The 19,327-nt window shown below is 43.5% G+C and overlaps 1 protein-coding gene across 4 annotated transcripts in view; it reads right to left on the bottom strand.

Moving 5' to 3' along the window:
- The window catches only part of LOC103279243 (collagen alpha-1(XV) chain), a 36,012-nt gene extending 17,175 nt beyond the window's left edge, over positions 1 to 18,837 (bottom strand). Inside the window, exons 1-10 of one of the 4 annotated variants that reach the window (XM_062957923.1) lie at positions 15,810 to 18,837; positions 14,045 to 14,166; positions 7,020 to 7,127; positions 6,174 to 6,242; positions 5,224 to 5,286; positions 4,659 to 4,727; positions 3,949 to 4,005; positions 2,992 to 3,162; positions 1,146 to 1,478; positions 396 to 515 (exon numbers count right to left, since the gene is read on the bottom strand). In XM_062957923.1, coding sequence (XP_062813993.1) covers positions 396 to 515; positions 1,146 to 1,478; positions 2,992 to 3,162; positions 3,949 to 4,005; positions 4,659 to 4,727; positions 5,224 to 5,286; positions 6,174 to 6,242; positions 7,020 to 7,127; positions 14,045 to 14,166; positions 15,810 to 15,960 — 1,263 coding nt within the window. In that variant the 5' untranslated portion in view covers positions 15,961 to 18,837. The other 3 variants (XM_062957921.1, XM_062957922.1, XM_062957924.1) reach the window with 3 other exon arrangements.
- Between the last annotated feature and the right edge of the window lie 490 nt (positions 18,838 to 19,327).

Genomic DNA, 19,327 nt, shown 5'->3' with positions numbered 1-19,327 from the left:
GCCCAAAATGTTATGGCAATATACAAATAAAGGTGAGTTAAGCAGGGATGGGGATAATATGGCCCTATAGTGTCATACTGCATTTACCGCTCACCATAGGCAGCATCATTAATGGTGAAGGATAATGAGGTATGCAGGTCCTGATATATCTATCTGATGCAGAATTTCTCCTTCTATCTAGTCTTTAAAAGCAACCACAATCTATTCCATGTATTTTTAAGTTTATTATTATTATTTTTTACAGTTTACAAATCTAGAAACCTGAGATTTAAAAAAGCACACACAGCCTCGATTTTCAGTGCCCTGGAATTTTTCTTACCATATGCACCCAAACCAAGATGGCTATCAGGGAAAAAATAAAGTAAACACTCTGGACCAGGCTGCCTACCACTCACCTTACTTTCCCCAGGTAGGCCTGGAGGTCCCATGGGGCCTGGAAGACCCCGAGATCCCTTTTCGCCATCCATTCCTGGATTGCCTGGAGGTCCTTGTAGGGCAGTCTCACCTTTTTCACCCTGCAATGGCAAGACGTAGGAATTTTGTGTGTGCGTCAGGAGTGACTTGAGAAACTGCAAGTCACTTTTGGTGTGAGAGAATTGGCTGTCTGCAAGGATATTGCCCAGAGGTCGCCCGGATGTTTTGATGTTTTACCATCCTTGTGGGAGACTTCTCTCATGTTCCTGCATGGGGAGCTGGAACTGACAGAGGGAGCTCACCTGCTCTTCCTGGTTCTAAAATGGACGAGAGATTCCCCCCAAAGTGGTAAACACTCCTAGAAAGTCATGGGGGGGGGGGGTTAAATTTTTTTTTGGATATCCTGTGACGAGTGGGCCACACTTATCTCGTCATTGCTTTAAAATAATCCTAAAAAGAAATTGCAACACTGCACTTGTCACACCAAATGAAGGGACATCATCATTTCTTCTTACTACATTTTCAAATTTGTTTGCATTGTGCTTTGGGTACCAACTCCACATTTCCAGTTTATGATTTTTGTAACTCTGCTTCCAAGATGTAGTTGGATTACAACTCCTGAACACTTATAGTCAGAGTAGCCTTCCCCATTTTATGGTATTTGGCTCTCCCCTAATATTATTCTCTCATTCTTTTTCCCCTCATGCTCCCCTGTCCACACCAATGGTTACCTTTGGCCCATTTTGGCCTGGAGGCCCTTCTCGTCCAGGAGGACCTTCTTGTCCAGGAAAGCCTGGAGCTCCTGGTGGCCCTACAGGGCCTGGAAGCCCTGGGTGTCCTTCGTGGCCCATGGGTCCTTGAGAACCCTCTGCCCCTCCTGGTCCTGGCATGCCTGGGGCTCCAGCGGATCCTGGTGGTCCGGGCTGTCCTGATGCACCTGGGAGGCCTGGTGCCCCTTGCTGGCCCTCATGTCCTGGGAGACCAGGGGGTCCTTGAGGGCCTTCTGGTCCAGGGTATCCTTGAGGCCCAGGTGGACCTGGGTGGCCCGGTAAACCCTGTGGTCCCTAGAAAAGGTCCAAAATGACAGAGGTATATGAGCGATATTTTAAGAGACAGAGGAAAAACTCACGTATTATCTCCGGTAGACTAGTAAAGTATACATAAAGTTTTCCAGTTCCACCAAAACCAAACTGAAAGGCTAATAGTTACTGACATGGAAAATGTGTGCCTGAGCTTCTCTAGTTCAGACTGCAGGTGGGAATTCATATGATTATGCTATGTAACAAAATTTGAAAAAAAATCTGTTCCTGGTTTGAAAGTGTTATTTCCTGTTTAATTGTGCAGTACTACCTTTGAAAGTAGTTGTTATACTCCAGAAACTTCATTTTCGTGGCTGCCACAAACTATGTTCAATTGGTTGAGACTCTAGGAGATATTTATTGAAAAAAGATAACAAAATATGCTGCAGAATGTCCCACAAAAACATTTTTTTGCAGTTTAATAAACCTTTTCCATGTTTTTATGATAGAACCAATTAGGAAATGACATTTATAACCCAAGAGCTAAAATCGTGTTGCATAGTGTTATTGTTTTTTGAAAACAGGAACTTTCAAAGGAAGAAAATCCCACCTCCTTGAGCATTTCATTCTTCTATAGGTGGAGGGCAATGGGATTGATCAATGATTATCCTCACAGCCTGTTCTAGCATGCCCGCAAAGCATGTCAACATTGGCAGGCATTGGATGTGTGTCTAACCCCCTTTCCCCAAAGGCAGGAATGGGCAACTGGCAGGAAAAAGGTTTAGCAGACATATGTGAAGAAGGCAACCACAGGAGCCCAGTATGAATCAATAAATCAAGGCAGGTGAAGTGTTAGAAGGGTTGTAGTCCATGACCATTTGTAGTTTTTATGCAAACTTAGAAAATTTACTTTTTTGGAATGCATGGCATTTGCAATCTAAACAAACAAAATCCCAAACTATGGTTCTGATCCGCACAGATGATTTGTATATTAAGGAAAACTTCCATTGCTAAGGCAGTGGTGTAAATAACAACTTTTTCATCTGGTATATATAACAGCTTTTTCTCCCAATGACCACAATGTGGGTGAGGACCCTACTAAAAGCTGAATACAAGTGTGGGACAAAGGGCTAAAGCTCCATCATACTTCTACCATGGTCTCAATCCACCCCCAAGTCTTCATTTAAAAAAAATCTTCACAAGCAATTGATGATATAGCAAACTAGAGCTTGGAAATACTACTTCAGTTGCAGCATTGCCTAGATACCATAGACCATGGCCTATAGCCTAGAGCAGTGGTTCTCAACCTGTGGGTCCCCAGGTGTTTTGGCCTACAAGTCCCAGAAATCCCAGCCAGTTTACCAGCTGTTAGGATTTCTGGGAGTTGAAGGCCAAAACATCTGGAGACCCACAGGTCGGCAACCACTGGCCTAAAGGGTTCTCAGAACTGTAGTTTCCTTAAAAGTAAGCATTCCGAGCTTTTGATGTACATGTATTCCTGTAGACACCTCACTTTTCAGCTTCCCCCATCAGCCACCTAAAAAAAAGAAAATCTCACCTCAGACCTGCCATCTCCATTGCTGGTACCTGCACAACCTGGTGTTCCTGGAAGTGGGAAGCTTGGTGGTCCTGGAGGTCCTGGAGAACCTGGGTGGCCAGGACTGCCTGTTCTCCCAATTTCCCCAGGTAGTCCTCTCTGGCCTGGTAGGCCAGGGTCTCCCTTGTTTCCCTGTTGCATAAAAGATCTTGTTTTAAAAACATAATGCAGATACAGCTAAGGGTCTCCACCAAATGGCACATCCCACACTTTTGCTGTGCTTCACAATTTCATTGTTAGGTCTTCCAGATATTTTTGGACTTCTATTCCCAGAAGACCCAGCCTACATGATCAATTTTAAGAGATTTTGAGAGTTGATATCAAAAACATCTTGTGGGACATAGGTTGAGAAGCACTGGCTAAAGTGATTGAACAGAAGCCAGTATTAACTTGAAACCCATTTCATGTTTTGCTACTTGTAACTGCCCTGCCAATACAGGTCCAAATGCAGCAATCCAAGTGTGGAGTACTAAGAAGGAAAAGCTAAAAGTCTTCTCTGCCTCTTCTACCAGTAACCTAAAACAACTGGTATCACCAGTTACAAATTAGAAATGCCATTGAGGTTGCTAAGACAGGTAAAATATTAGCCCCTCTTTCCTCCGGCAACTCAGCTTCCCAAATCCAAACACTTTTGGGGTCTTGAACAGGATTTCTGGGATAAGCCTAATGTTTGTATGTGGATAGGGTTGTACACATCTGCCTTAAAGGCATTAACGGCACCAAGGGATGGTAGCAACACTACCAGGGAAGATGTGGCCTTGTTTTACTCCAGAAAGACCTAAGAAGTTCTTTCGTAGTCATAGCCCATGTTCCTGAGGCACACGCGAAAGCTCTCTTGTGTATATTAGACAATGGGTGAATTATATAGTTTTTTTTTACCACAGCAAACTGAGAGGGTTAAGAAAAAAAGAGACTCACCTTGGGACCTTGAGGGCCAGGAATTGCAGGGCAGACACACTGTGAAAGGCTGTTCGCCTAAGCAGAAGGCAGAAAAAGCAGTTACACTAGTGATAGGCCATTTCATACCTGCAGCTAACAATGATGGATGTGGTTGCGAAGCCAGGATTACCCTGGCCCTGAGTTTTCAGGATCAGATCCTTAGACCTGAGGATGAACTTCTGGGATGTCACTAAGGACTTCCACTTGTACTATCACCAATGTCTGGCTACCAGACCCAGATCACAGTACAAGGGAAAGAACCCAGTGATGCTATTACTCATGATATGTTTAACATTAACTATATTTGCATACAGTAATAAAAACAGCTTTTAATAACTCCTTCCTGATTGTCAACATTGTATGTCACTAGAGAACAATAAATATACACCCATTTTTCAAGGCAGTACTTTCACCCTGAGTTCCTCCCATTCACTCCAAGAACTGGAAAAGAAAGTCCCAACCCTAAAATTTGTGACCAGGCTTAGCTATCTGGGAACTCAAGTGAGGGATGACATGAAGCCCCACACTACCTCACTGGGGTACTTACATTGAGTTTGAAGGATACTTAGCTAATTCAGCAAAGTGAAAAATCATGAATAAAACTCTTAGTTTCAAATAATAACTTAAAATTCACAATAAGACCACAATAAGGCAGGAGCACACCTGGTAACCAAAATCAAATAATATACCTGTTTTGTCTCAGAGTCCTCTCTAACGGTGGAATGCTGAACTGAGCTTATCAAGTCTTCTGATGTCTCCTGTAATATAAGATGATGCCCATTTAATTATCAATTGTGGCAAAACGATGTGAGATAACTAACTTAGTGGCAGCAGGCTTACCTTCTTCTTATGGAAGAAGGCTGAGCCTGTATGTAATTCATTCATCTATCAATTTTCCAAATGGCTGTTCAAAAAGAGTCAAAGGGAATAAGATTCATAGCAGATGAGAGGACATCTGAGGCAGCATTTACCAGGAATGGTTTAGCAAAGGGGGACATTAATGGCACCTATTAGCACAAAAATTCCAAAACTCTAGACCTCCAGTTGTTTTGGACGTCATCTCTCTGAAGCCCCACCTATCTTGGCCAATGAAACATCTGAAAGATCAGAGTTTGGGAAATACTATAATTCCATAAGAGGTACATCAAGGGCAATGTATACAACATAAACTTTTGGGTGAGATGGGGAGATGTCATGAGGCAAGAGTTTTTTTTAATACTGGACTGGATTTTGCTCTTATCTTTTCCTTTTTACCCAAATAATAGAGGCGGCAGCAGTCTTGGGAGGTAGGGTTGATGCGGTCTCTTCGGTTACCACCTGCAGAAAAGCAAGATAGTAAAACTTCACAAGTCCATGTATGTGGACACACTGAGCAGCGAAGTGCGGGGAGCAGCAGTGGGGAAGTGTCCAGCTTTGTAGCTGAACTCATTGCAGAATGTCACCTTCAACATGATGTGTCCAGCAACAGAAACACAGATGGACACTTCTCCATTACCCTGCCCACTACCCACTGGCCAATAAATATACATTACCCAAAAGGTTGGTTTTGGGGCACAGGGAGTATGGAGGAGACATGCTGTAGTTTTGCATGGCAAAATTTTGTACAAAACTACAAACCGGTAGTGGGAGATAGTAGAGAAATATTTGAAGGAATAAGTAGTCTCTGTAAGCAAAAATAAACATTGTACATTTAAGTTTCTCTTTATACCAAATGGAGCACAAGAAGACTTCAAAGAGACAGAAGGAAGTATCTTTGTATTTATTGTTTAATTGAATTATGTCATGTTTGCTTGGTTTGTGTGTGTCTTTTCTGTACAATACAATCAATACAAATATTATAAAAATATAAACAAACAAACAATAAGTCCTATAAACCAAGCCTCCTTAATAATAATAATAATAATAATAATAATAATAATAATAATAATAATAATTTTATTTTTATACCCCACCCCATCTCCCCGAAGGGACTCGGGGCGGCTTACATGGAGCCAAGTCCAGACATCAGACAAAATAAAAACATAGCAATAAAACAAATCAATCGACAATAAAACAAATCATAAAACAAATAAGGTCACATACAATAAATATAATGATAAAATCTTGGGTTGTCTCCAAAAGGGACTGGGCCAAAAGTGCAAGTTGTGTCAGTACCTTCCCCACGCCACACTAATGTTTTGATTGATAGCAAAGTTTCAATATACCTGTTCTGCCACTGAGTCCCCCCTGCTTGTGGATTGGTGAACTGAAGGAGTCGAGGGATCGGATACCTTCTGGGACAAAAGGGAATGACAGTAAGGAAATAACCTTTTCTTAGATATCATCTAAAACAATAATGCACACAAACCCAAAATCATGTATCCTCTTATAATGGAGGAGATCCAACTGCTATGTAATGTTCTGATCTATCTACAATAGGAATGGGCAAAGCAGATTCAGTCTAGATCAGTGGTTCTCAACCTGTGGGTCCCCAGATGTTTTGGCCTTCAACTTCCAGAAATCCAAACAGCTGGTAAACTGGCTGGAATTTTTGGAAGTTGTAGGCCAAAACACCTGGGGACCCACAGATTGAGAATCACTGGTCTAGCTCTTCCCGAATTCCAGATTTCATTGGACTCCCAGGATTCCTAATCTATGCTGTCTGGGGCTGCTCGTAGTTGCAGTTCAACAACATTTAGGGTTGCATTTTGATGACTCCATGTCCACATGGATACGTGGACTTTCAAATGGTAGTGAATCTTTTAATGAATTTTTTTCTGCATTCCAGCTCATTATTTCCATTACTCACAATAGCATTTAAACCAGTGGTTTCCAACCTTTGGGCCTCCAGGTGTTTTGGACTTCAGCTCCCACAGTTCCTAACAGCTGGTAACCTGTCTGGGATTTCTGGGGGTTGAAGTCCAAAACATCTGGAAGCCCAAAGGTTGGGAACCACTGGTTTAAACTATAATTCATTGCCATTTGTCTGTACGGTGTTGTAGGGGCACATTGTTGCATTGCTCATTATTTTCAAATTGTCATCTTGCCAGTGGCTCTCACAGTATTGTTACCTGTAGGAATTCAGGCTCTTCTTCCTTGTCAGCACTGCCCTCAAACATAGTTGTAAAAGGAAAGATGTTATCAGGAGAGGCTTCAGTTCTGCTAATAGCTGATGTGGCCTGGGAATAAAAGTGGAATTTATGAGCACATTCCAGATTAGCAAAATATGTATGTCAGTTGGCACCTATAGTATATACTGATATAGGAAGAGTATTGAGTTCATATTGTGCGGAGAGAGAAAACCATATATTTTGCTGCATCCTAACAACAGTGCTTTGTTTACTATAACTATACATGATCACAATTATGTTTGAAAGAAGGTGAGCATGTAAATTGAAACTTGCTTTATAATGATATCTATATGTATTAATTTGTTGGATCCCCCCTTCCTCATGCCAGACTTTGATCCAGAAGTCCAGACATCATGACTTATATATGTTAGGCTTGACTGTAATTCACCAGTTATGAAACAATGCACTCTTCGCACATGTTCAAAGTCTGTCTTACAGGTTGAGCATCCCTTATTTGAAAGGCTTGGGGCCAAAAGGATTTTAACTTTTTTTTAAGAATACCTGTAATTGTTTACATAAAGGTATATAGAGGTAATTTGTATATTTCTTTTGGTTAGTGGAGTTAGTAGTTTGTTGTTGTTAGTGTGCAGAGTAGGATAGTAGCAGATATAAATGTATATGTGCATTGTATGAGATTGTATTGTCTTTTAAAACTTCTATGTAGATTTTAGATAATACATTTTAAAAATCAAACAAAAGGGCAGGGCCCGACTCACCGGGCCCTGCAGGTTGCTGGGAAGGGCGCCCCCTCCCTCCCAGCATGGCGGCGATCGGGGGCTTCTTCTTCCCAGGAGCCCCCTCGGCGCGGCGGGAAGATTTCCCGCCGTCAGGGCCCTCCGTGGGCGGGGCCGCTCCAGGCTCCGCCCCAAAGAAGATCTTCAGCAGCCATTCGGAGGCCTTATACATCATCTGTCCTATCCAAAAGGTTCATCTGTCAACGATGCCATCCCGCCTGAACTTTGTTCTGTAAAATATGCCTCGTTTGACCAGGCGGTCAAATTAGTACAAGAGAAGGGTCCACACGCCCTCATGGCAAAATGCGATATCCAATCCGCGTTCAGGCTACTCCCCGTCAACCCAGCGGATTTCAATCTTCTAGGATTCAAATTCAATGACAATTGGTATTTTGATAAAGCCATGCCCATGGGCTGTGCAATCAGCTGTGCTGCCTTTGAAACCTTTAGCTGTCTTCTGGAATGGGTGGCACGTACTTTCGCTCGCTCTAAGTTCATCACGCACTACCTCGATGATTTCCTTTTTGTTGGCGTCAGGGACAGTGACGAGTGCGCGCACCTCCTCCGGTCTTTCAGGGCCATGGCTATGGTCTTTGGCATCCCATTGGCAAAGGACAAGACTGAGGGCCCCTCAACGAACATCACCTATTTGGGCATCCAGTTGGACTCCATTTTGGGGGTATCTCGCTTGCCCGAGGACAAGCTGACCAAGCTGAAAGGACTACTGTCTGAGGCCATCGCCAAGAACAAGGTCACCCTCAGAGAAGTGCAGGCCATTCTAGGGCACCTCAACTTTGCCTGCAAAGTAGTGTCTCCAGGGAGGCCCTTTTGTGCCCGTTTAGCACGGGCCACGGCAGGGATCAGTGCCCCGCATCACCACATTAGAGTCACGCTAGGCATGCGGGAGGACCTGAGGGTGTGGCTAGAATTCTTGGACAAGTTCAACGGTGTCGCCATTTGGCAAGATAGGTGGGAGCTGGGGAATGAACTCCAGGTACACTCCGATGCTGCAGGCAGCAGCGGCTTCGGGGTATATCTTCAAGGGCACTGGTGCGCGGCCAGGTGGCCCGAGAGTTGGGCAGGAGGTAGCATACTGCGGGACCTCACCTTCCTTGAGTTTTTCCCCATATTAGTGGCTGTGCGAACCTGGACCGAAAAATTCAGGAACAAGAGAGTACGATTTTGGTGTGACAATCAAGCTGTAGTCAGGGTCATCAACAGACAAACATCAAAATCTCCTAGAGTAATGAAACTTGTAAGGTTTTTTGTATTAACTTGCTTGGAAGCTAACATCACTTTCTTAGCCCAATATATTCCAGGTGTTCAAAATGAAGTAGCGGATGCATTATCCCGTTTCCAGGACGACAGGTTTCGGTCGCTAGCGCCGGACGCAGACCTCCAGCCCACCATTTTCCCACAGGAGCTGTGGACCCTTGGAGAGGAGAAGCCTGGTCCGAACTAATGCTAACCATCGCGCCGGCGACCAGGAGGGCATACCGTGCAGCTATGACAGCATTCACCAAGTTCAGGCTGGAAGCGGGGTACGGCAGCAGATGGCCAACCAGTGAAGACGAGGTGCTGCATTTCATCATTCGCCAGAGAAGGGCTAACGTTTCAGCACATGCCATGCGGCGGCAACTGGCAGGCATTGCCTTCTACAGCAAAGCGGCAGGATGGGGAGACCCATGCAACGACTACAGAACTAGGAAGTTATTGAGAGGATGGAGCAAGCGGGCGACAAAGCAGAAGGATGGGAGACGTCCCCTCTCCTACAACACCCTTAGCAGGCTCATCTCGTCGCTGAAGAGAATCTGCACTTCACGTTACGAGGTGAAACTTTTCACAGCAGCTTATACCACAGCTTTCTTCGGGGCACTCAGACTGGGAGAGGTGGTGGCCGACTCCAAGGCTGACGGGTCAGGGAAGGCACTACAGCTTAGGGATGTTTCCATCGGGCATAACTCGCTAGTCATCAGAATCAGACAATCAAAGACCGATCAAGGGGGGAGAGGGGCATCCCTCAGCATCAAAGGGTTAGAACCAGGGCGGTTATGTCCAGTCAGGGCACTTTCCGAATATTTACATATACGCAGGTCATCCCCAGGTACGCTTTTCATTCATAAAAACGGTACCCCACTATCTAGGTACCAGTTTATGGCGATATTCCGCAGCGCCTTAACTGGCTTGGGCCTCCCTGCAGCTGAATATGGAGGGCATTCATTCAGGATAGGAGCAGCCACCACTGCAGCGGTAGGGGGTGTGCCAGTGGACATCATTAAGACCATGGGGAGGTGGAAATCGACAGCTTATGCTTCATACATCAGACCCGGCCTTCTTCTGGAGGCTACGAGGTCTGCCGGCCCCTCTCCTCCTTTTCCTCAGGTGCACCACCGTGAATTGAGAAGACCGGTCGACGGGACAGAGATGGCATCATACTGTAGCGGTCAGTCGGGAGGAACCGGGCGCCGAGGACGCCACAGGAAGGACAAAATTGCCCGCTAGACACTGGATTGTTTGTTTAGGACTCTCGCATCTAGTGGCGAGGTGGTGAAGGACTCAGGTCATTGGACAGCTGCATGGCAGCGCCTCAGCGGTATCCAGTTACTCACATTGTCCTTAATGTTATTATTTTGGTTTTGTTGGCTACGGAAGGTAGGGTTGGCGGCAAGGAGAGTGGGGGCTCCCACCCTCCTTTTGTGGCGTATGGCATGGGTCGCGGATCTCGTAAAATACTCCACCCCCCCCTTTTCATTGGCATCAGGGGGGAGGGGATATTTTGGCCACCGCCAGGTGGCGCTGGAGACCGACTACCGGGTCAGGTGTCGGTTGTGCCGGGACGTTTTTGGATCAGACAGCATTGGGCTGTCTGATCGTTGATCCGGGACCCATGCAGGCAGCCAACCCTTCATTCTGTAACCAATAAAATGTTGTGACCAGTTTACCCAAAAATCAGTATTGTCAGTGTGTTTTGTTTACCAGTATACGGCGGAGACAGTCGACCATGCCCAGGCAAAGGGCAGGGCCCGACTCACCGGGCCCTGCAGGTTGCTGGGAAGGGCGCCCCCTCCCTCCCAGCATGGCGGCGATCGGGGGCTTCTTCTTCCCAGGAGCCCCCTCGGCGCGGCGGGAAGATTTCCCGCCGTCAGGGCCCTCCGTGGGCGGGGCCGCTCCAGGCTCCGCCCCAAAGAAGATCTTCAGCAGCCATTCGGAGGCTGCAGCTTGCCATCCCGCCCACCCTGCTGGCTTTCATGTTACATTCTTTGTCACAACTGTTTGTGGCGTATGGCATGGGTCGCGGATCTCGTAAAATACTCCACCCCCCCCTTTTCATTGGCATCAGGGGGGAGGGGATATTTTGGCCACCGCCAGGTGGCGCTGGAGACCGACTACCGGGTCAGGTGTCGGTTGTGCCGGGACGTTTTTGGATCAGACAGCATTGGGCTGTCTGATCGTTGATCCGGGACCCATGCAGGCAGCCAACCCTTCATTCTGTAACCAATAAAATGTTGTGACCAGTTTACCCAAAAATCAGTATTGTCAGTGTGTTTTGTTTACCAGTATACGGCGGAGACAGTCGACCATGCCCAGGCAACCAAGTCAGCACTTCTCATGTGGCGAACTGGAACTTTTCTCCAATGTGCCAAGACTAGGACCATATTTGTGTCATACTTCTAAGGTGCATCTCCATTGTAGAATTAATGTAGTTTGACATTACTTTAAGTGCAATGACTCTGTGCTATGAAATCCTGGCTTCTTTTATTTGGTGAGGTGCCAGGATTCTTTGGCTGAGAAAGGTAAAGACATTGTGAAATTACAACTCCAATGATTCAATAGCATTGAGCCAGTCCTGTTAAAATGGTATCAAACTGCATTAACTGTACAATGCAGATGCACCCTTAGTCATAAAATTTCTTGTAAACCTATTGTGCACCAGCTGCTTGTTCATTGGCCATGACTTTTGAGTTTTATTGCTTTACAAGCCGGAACCGGAGAGAAAACAGTTTTGGATTGCAACTCCATCTGGGACCATACTGGCAGGTGAATGCTAGGAGGTTTAAGCCCCAAGGAGTTTTTTTTCCCCAAATTTTGCGATAGGGGGAATTAAGGTTTGCGCTGCAAGTCGAGGCATTCTGCCATAGCATTCAAGGTTTTGTTGTGTCTCGCAAGACCCTAATTGTTGATAAGGTTAGCAGAAAAAAGGACAGCTTGGCATGATGCGTCTGTCACTGGGTGGGGGAGCTGGCCTTGGGACTTTGGTCTGTGTCTCCCACATCAAGGGCTCATCCAGGTTAGATTAGCAGTTGCCTGATTTACATTATTACCGTACTAGTTTTATTTTCCAAATGGAGTCACACACAAACTCTCCATCATTTCACAGATCAAAACCAAGAAACGTGTGGCCAAGCAATGTTAGGGTACCATCAAGATAACAAAAGTTATAAACAAAGAAGAACAAACTATCTAGGAGAGGCTGCAGCTTTTTCCACCACCTGAACCAAGCTGGGGATAAAGGGGTGAAATTGGGCAGATGCTAGAGAAACTAGGGAATTTTAAAAGCAGTTTAAAAATGGTCAGAGATTAATCAGGACAATTGGTACCAAATCAGGCCATCTTGAGAATACATACATATAAAAAGGTGCACACTCTAGATCACTTAAATAGATTAGACTGTAATGACCTTCATACTCTTTTAACTGCACTTTGTCAGAAGATTTCCCCCTTCTCTATTTTATAATGCAATGGAATGAGAAGCATTCACCCTTCCAGATTAATTATTACAGAATACAAGGCTAGACCTTGTATGTACACCGTTCTCCGCATTTTCTCCATGTGCTGAAAGCCACTATTTAACACAGAGGCATAAGTTGGTCTCAAATAACCCAAAACAGAAGAATGTTAATTATTATATTTTCAACACTGTTTTGCTTAAAAGACAGGATTTACTTCATTCCCACACCTCACACATAGAAAGACCTACATACAAATGGATTATCATAATTCTAAAGTATTTAATATTGTTCTTAATGCTGTACTGCACAAACATTCTTAGATAAGTATTTGGGAATATAAAACTAAAGGTTGGCGAAGGTCATTATTTGTGTTGCCTTTTTAGTGAAAGATTCATCTTGTAGATGAATTATTGAAGAGAGAGGTAAACTTAAAACGTAGCTTTCTTTTTCCTCTCTTCTGTACCTCTCTGTTCTGACTTCCACCAGGCACTCACTCACGTGTAAATTCACATTCAGTGCTGACTGAGTCGGGCTCTATTTTCCATTGAGTCATGAAATTGACTGCATGGTCTTGAACAGTGTCTATTTCTCTGCCCGACCAACCTCACAGGGTTGTTGTGAGGAAAAAAGTAGGGGGGGGTTATTAAGTGTGTGCTAACTTGATCTCAACTGAGGAAAGGCAGGACATAAATGTAAGCAACAAATGTTAGGAAACAGATTCACTGGACATGTTCAGGCACTTATGGCTGGTGTAAAATAGAGGTAATTCATTGGATATGTGCTACATTTAATTTCACCATGAATTCTAGGTGATCTTGGAACTGGTATGATGATGATAATGACTTTATAAAATATATTAGACATTATTACTAAAATAATGTTGGGAATATGATGAACAGTTAAGAGGTAAAGGTTTCCCCTTGAATAGTCGAGCCTGACTCTGGGGGTTGGTGCTCATCTCCATTTCTAAGCCGAAGAACCAGCGTTGTCTGTAGATGCCTCCTAGGTCATGTGGCTGGCATGACTGCATGGAGCACTGTTACCTCCCCACTGAAGCGGTACCTATTGATCTACCCACATTTGCATGTTTTTGAACTGTTAAGTTGGCAGAAGCTGGGGCTAATAATGGGAGCTGGCCCCATCCCGTGGCTTCGAACTGTCAATCTTCTGGTCAGCAAGTTCTGCAGCTTAGTGGTTTAACCCACTGCGCCACTGCAGAAAACTTAGAATGTTTATATAAATGCCAGCTATGATGGCTGCTATGTATCCAGTTACCAAAACAGGTTTCTGTTTGTAACAGTACTCTTCTCCCACACTTGCTAATACCTAGGAGAGTGTGAACTGTTCAATTTCTGTTGATCACACTGATTTTAAAAGGTACAAGGGCCTTCCCAGTAAAAAAGGTATAAGCACAACTTTCTTGCAATGGAGTAACTTCCTAAATGTCTCTCTCTCCCACAACCAGTGTACCACAACCAGTCACCATGTGGAAAGTGCTCACCGGATCCAGTGTTTCTTCGGATGTGGTTGCTTCCTCTGTAAATGTGTCAAGTATATTCCAAGAAGAGGATGTGGTCATGACAGTTGTCTTTTCAGAAGGCTGCTCTACATCAGCTTCCGTACCTGGCAAGATAACGCAAAACCACATTGGGGATGGTTATCACAATACAGCACCCAAAACCAGAGTTTAGAAAAGTTATTTTTTCCAACTATATCCCCCATACTTCTTTCAGCTAGCATGGCCATTGGGAGTTATAGTCCAAAAGTTTCCTATGCTCTGACAAAATATAGAAGAAATAATTCTAGTTATCACACTCTTTCTGCTTTGAGTCTCCTTGGTGGAGAGAAAAAGTGGGGTATAAATAAACATTAATAATAATAATAATAATAATAATAATAATAATAATAATAATAATAAATTTCCCCATAGGACAGGAAAACCAAAGTTGGAACTCCACCTTTCCATCACTGTATGTTAAACTTACAACACTATCTAATTCACCTTCCATTGTGTTCACAGTGTGACTTACGCATACTCTGTAAGGTTAAATAAGGTAAAGAGAGCTTGCTAGAGGTACCCTGCAAGCATCAAAGCAAAACAGAGATCTGAGGTCAGTCCCCCTTAGGCAAAATTCATCCTGCTATCCCCATATTGGCAAGGGTTGTATAACTTTCAGATCTGCACAGCAGGGAGAAATTAAGCAGGTGTAACCTTTCCCTGCTGAAGTTGAATGTTGAGAAACAAACGCCTTTTAACATCAATGCAGTACCACAAAGGGGAAATGAGCATGTTGCAATCCTGCCTAGGATTAAACAGATTGACTATCCCTTATCTGAAATGCTTGGGACCAAAAGTGTTCTGTATTCAATTTTTCTTCCAGATTTAGGAATACTTGCATCATGAAATTATCTTGGCAATGGGACTAAAGTTGAAACACGAAATTCTTTTTTGTCTCATATGCCCCTTAAATGCCTGACACTACCTGTATAGAAAATATATTAAATAATTTTGTGCATGTTGTCGAAGGCTTTCATGGCCAGAATCATAGGGTTGTTGTGTGTTTTACGGGCTGTATAGCCATGTTCCAGAAGCATTCTGTCCTCACGTTTCATCCACATCTATGGCAGGCATCCTCAGAGGTTGTGAGGTATATTGAGGATGTTCAAAGATCTGGAAGCTAAGACCTATGAGGATGCCTGCCATAGATGTGGGCAAAACGTCAGGAGAGAATGCTTCTGGAACATGGCCGTACAGCCTGGAAAACACACAACAGCCCCAATTTTGTGTATGAAAGTATGTACAGTGATCCATCAGAAAGCAAAGATGTCACTATTTCAGACAGCCACCCATATGGATAATTTTAGATTTTGGAGTACAGTATTTGGGAATTCTGAATGTGGGATACTCAACAAAAACTATAAGGGATTCTTGAACGTTAGCAGCTGTGAAAGAAGTCATCACCTGAATTCTAAGCAACCCCATTTCTTATGTTTTATGTTCCAAACTCTTAAGACACATTCCCACATACATCAATGCTGTACCTAGACTTCAAACCCTCCACACTGACTAGCATTAAATGCTATCCTATTTAAACAGAAGCCTCTCATTTGTTCTTCTAATCCAGGAAAAGGCAACTTTGACCGTATCCACCATAGCCTATGTTGGATTGAGAGTTATAGTCTTAAACAACAGTTGCCCATGTTTGTCCAACCCCCTTTTTCTATAGTATAGCAAAGCTGAGATTGTCTATATCATTTGGACCTACCTTTGGGAGTTGTAGGGACTGTTGTAGTTTTGGTGTCCTTAGTTTCACCAAAGGGCCACCACAGCTGAGCAGTACTGGGGGGAACCAGCTCCCCTAACATCAAGAAAAGGCAAAAGTAACAGAAAGACTGTACTCCCCTTGGAGCCTCCATGTCTGTTTCTATGTTTCAAGTCTTCAGCACGCACACACACACACACACACACACACACACACACACGTCTCTGTTTCTCTCTATGCCAACCTTTGGCACTTCTCATCCAAGCTCTTATCCGCCCATTATGCCCGCCTACTGGACTTCTTTGCCAATCAGCTGGCATCTCGCTCTAGAGCACTGAATTCTGATTTAATATCCAGAGGGTAGCCAAAATAGACTATGGCAGAAAAAACATCAGAGCTTTCTGGCTCCTTCAAGGCTAAGAAAGTATGGAGAGATATTTCTACATGGATAGTAGGCTGCCAATGAATACCATGGGCTGTAGGATAGAACTGGTAGAGCCATGTCTAATTATTCTTTGCCTCAAAAAATCACATGAATCATAGCATCATAGAATTGGAAGACATCACAAGGGCCATCTAGTCCAACCCCTTACCATGCAGGAATATATAGTCAAAACACTCCTGACAGATGGCCATCCAGCATCTGTTTAGGAGTGTTTTGACAAAGGAGGAGACCCCACCACACCCATCAAAAGTCAAAAGTTCTTCCTAACATTTAGGTGGAATCTCTTTTCCTGTAGTTCGAATCCATTGCTCCATGTCCTAGTCTCCAGAGCAGTGTAAAATAAGATTGCTCTCTCCTAAACATAACATCCTTTCAAATATTTAGACATGGCTATTATATCACCTTAACCTCTCTAGGCTAAACATTCCTAGTTTCCTAAGCCATTTCTCATAGGTCTTAGTTTCCAGATCTTTGAACATTTTGGTCGCTTTCCTTTGGAAATGCTTGTCAATATCTTTTTTGAATTGTGGTGCACAGAATTGGACACAGTATTCTAGAGACCAAAGCAGAACAGAATGGTATTTTTTACTTCCACTGACATTCATTGGGTTGCATTAGTTAACAGGGGTCTTAAAGGCGCGCACACACACACACACAGTGCCAATTACACTGGGCTGGATGTGCCCATGGACTGATCCAGAAGGCAGTTTTTGGCTTGTGCGTGTTTGTTTAGAACTATTGTTTTCTTTTAGGTTGTGTCCATGTGGATAGAAATCTAATACAATATAACCTTCCAGTGTGGTATAACCACGATATTGATTATTACGTTGTATCAATGAAATGCCGGTTCTTTGGCTTTGAAAAGGAGAAGAGCACCAGCCCCCAGAGTCGGACACAACTAGACTTAATGTCAGGGGAAAACCTTTAGCTTTTACTTTATCTCACCTTATGTGATGTCTGAAATATTATCCCTGATGTGACTATAGTGGGGTTCAATGGTGATAAGAACTGTAAACAGAAAGTCAAAGGGAACTAAATCAAAGAAGTGTAGTCAATGTGATCACGGTGTTATTAATGATGGTCACTCACAAAAACAGTCTTGATATCCCAGATATCCTAGCATTGTTAATAACACAAACCTTTAACCTGGGAATCATGCAGTCTCTTTCAATTTTGTTGAACTTAGTTCTTGTGTTCCTTTGAGTTGTTTCTGTCTTATGGTGATCCTAAAGTGAGACCATCACAGGTTTTTCTTAATAAGATTTGTTCAGAAAAGGGTAGCCATTACCTTCCTCATAGACTTTTTTTCTGTGTTAGGAGGGACTTGAGAAACTGCAAGTCGCTTCTGGTGTGAGAGAATTGGCCATCTGAAAAGACATTGCTCAGGGGACCCCCGGGTGTTTGATGTTTTATCATCCTTGTGGGAGGCTTCTCTCACGTCCCCGCATGGGGAGCTGGAGCTGACAGAGGGAGCTCACCCACTTTCTCAGGATTCGAACTGCTGACATGTCAGTCAGCAGTCCTACCAGCACAAGTGTTTAACCCATTGTGCCACCACTTAGGCTGAGAGAATGTGACTTGCTCAGGGTCACCCAGTAGGTTCCATGGCTAAGTGGAAACCTGAACCTTGGTCTCCAGAGTTACAGTTGAACACTCAAGTCACTACGCCACATTGGCTCTTGGATTTTCTTGAACTACAAACTTATACAATGATGCATCCATTATCCATAACCTATCCTGAACAATTATATTTTTCTCTTACAAATCTATATGGATTTCCAGACTGCACAAAGAAATTGTTGAGTGACAATAGATGGCAAAGTTTAATTCTAGCACCTGTGACATGAATCATGATTAAGGTGGATTTTTTGGGATCATGGTGGTGGTATTATTATGTGCCAGCAAGTCAGCTTTGACTTATGGCAATGGAAGAGATAACTAAAAAATGATAATTAAATGAGGCCTGCTTATTTCTTCTAAATTCTGGGCTGTGGCCTCCTTTACTAGTGTTACTCTACTTGCGACTGTTAGAATAACTTGAGTTATCAACAACATATTTCTTGTGAATGGTCACTGTTAAAAATACAGTGTTCATAGTCTATACTTCTGCATTTAATTTCCCTATAACTTCTCCATTTACAACCCACCCACTACCTCCTTCTGTATAAAAATCTGTAATTCAGGATTACGCTTCATTTTTAATGAAACGACTACTGCCTGTGATAGCTTACACTATAACAAATTTGTCGGACTTTAACACAGTACAAGGTTTGTTAAGGTAAAATTGCATTTGGGATAATGAAGGGGGTAATAATGAGCAATCCTCTCCAACTTAATCAAGCAACAGCTTAAATGCTATACAGTTATTTCCTCCTGGAGAGTCAGAATAAGTTGCACAAAAATGAAATTTCAACATGTGAAAGTGTGTTGGAAACTGGGTGTATAATACTAGATTTTTCCCCAGCTATCCAACATCATAGCCACGGGGCAAAACACAGCCTGAAGCAAAAGAAAGAAGCAACTGTCTCCCCCAATGCAGGTTACTTTAGCCCAGGCATGGGCAAACTTTGGCCCTCCAGTTGTTTTGGACTTCAGCTCCCAGAAATCCCAGCCAGCTTACTGGTTGTTAGGAATTGTGGGAGTTGAAGTCCAAAACACCTGGAGGATCAAAGTTTGTCCATGTCTGCTTAACCCCTGTACATGTTTTGGACTATAATTTTCATAAACATATATCTTTAGCCATGGTGGCTGGAGCTTTAGGGGGTTCAAATTTTAAACAACTGGAGGCCTAAATTTTTTCCTTTCTTGCCTTAATACTCAGAAATCAGGGTCCTCTTCATGTTTGGAAAAATAATATCAAGGATTTCTGATTAAGGGATTAAGGTTGAAGGCAAGGACTATAAGAGGAAATAATAGGTCCGTGTTCCATACAGATTTCTGAGAAGAGAGAAGAAATAACATATTTTATTAACCAGCAAATTAATTTTCTCCATCCTGTCTTTTGCCCGTGTCAGGAACTGCAGCTCATGAAGTAATCTACAGACTAAACACCATTCCCAGGCGTCAGTGGATGATA

Source organism: Anolis carolinensis, chromosome 6 (genome assembly GCF_035594765.1).
Source record: "Anolis carolinensis isolate JA03-04 chromosome 6, rAnoCar3.1.pri, whole genome shotgun sequence".
Classification (NCBI taxonomy): domain Eukaryota; kingdom Metazoa; phylum Chordata; class Lepidosauria; order Squamata; family Dactyloidae; genus Anolis; species Anolis carolinensis.
This window is presented reverse-complemented; position numbering and strand designations above follow the sequence as displayed.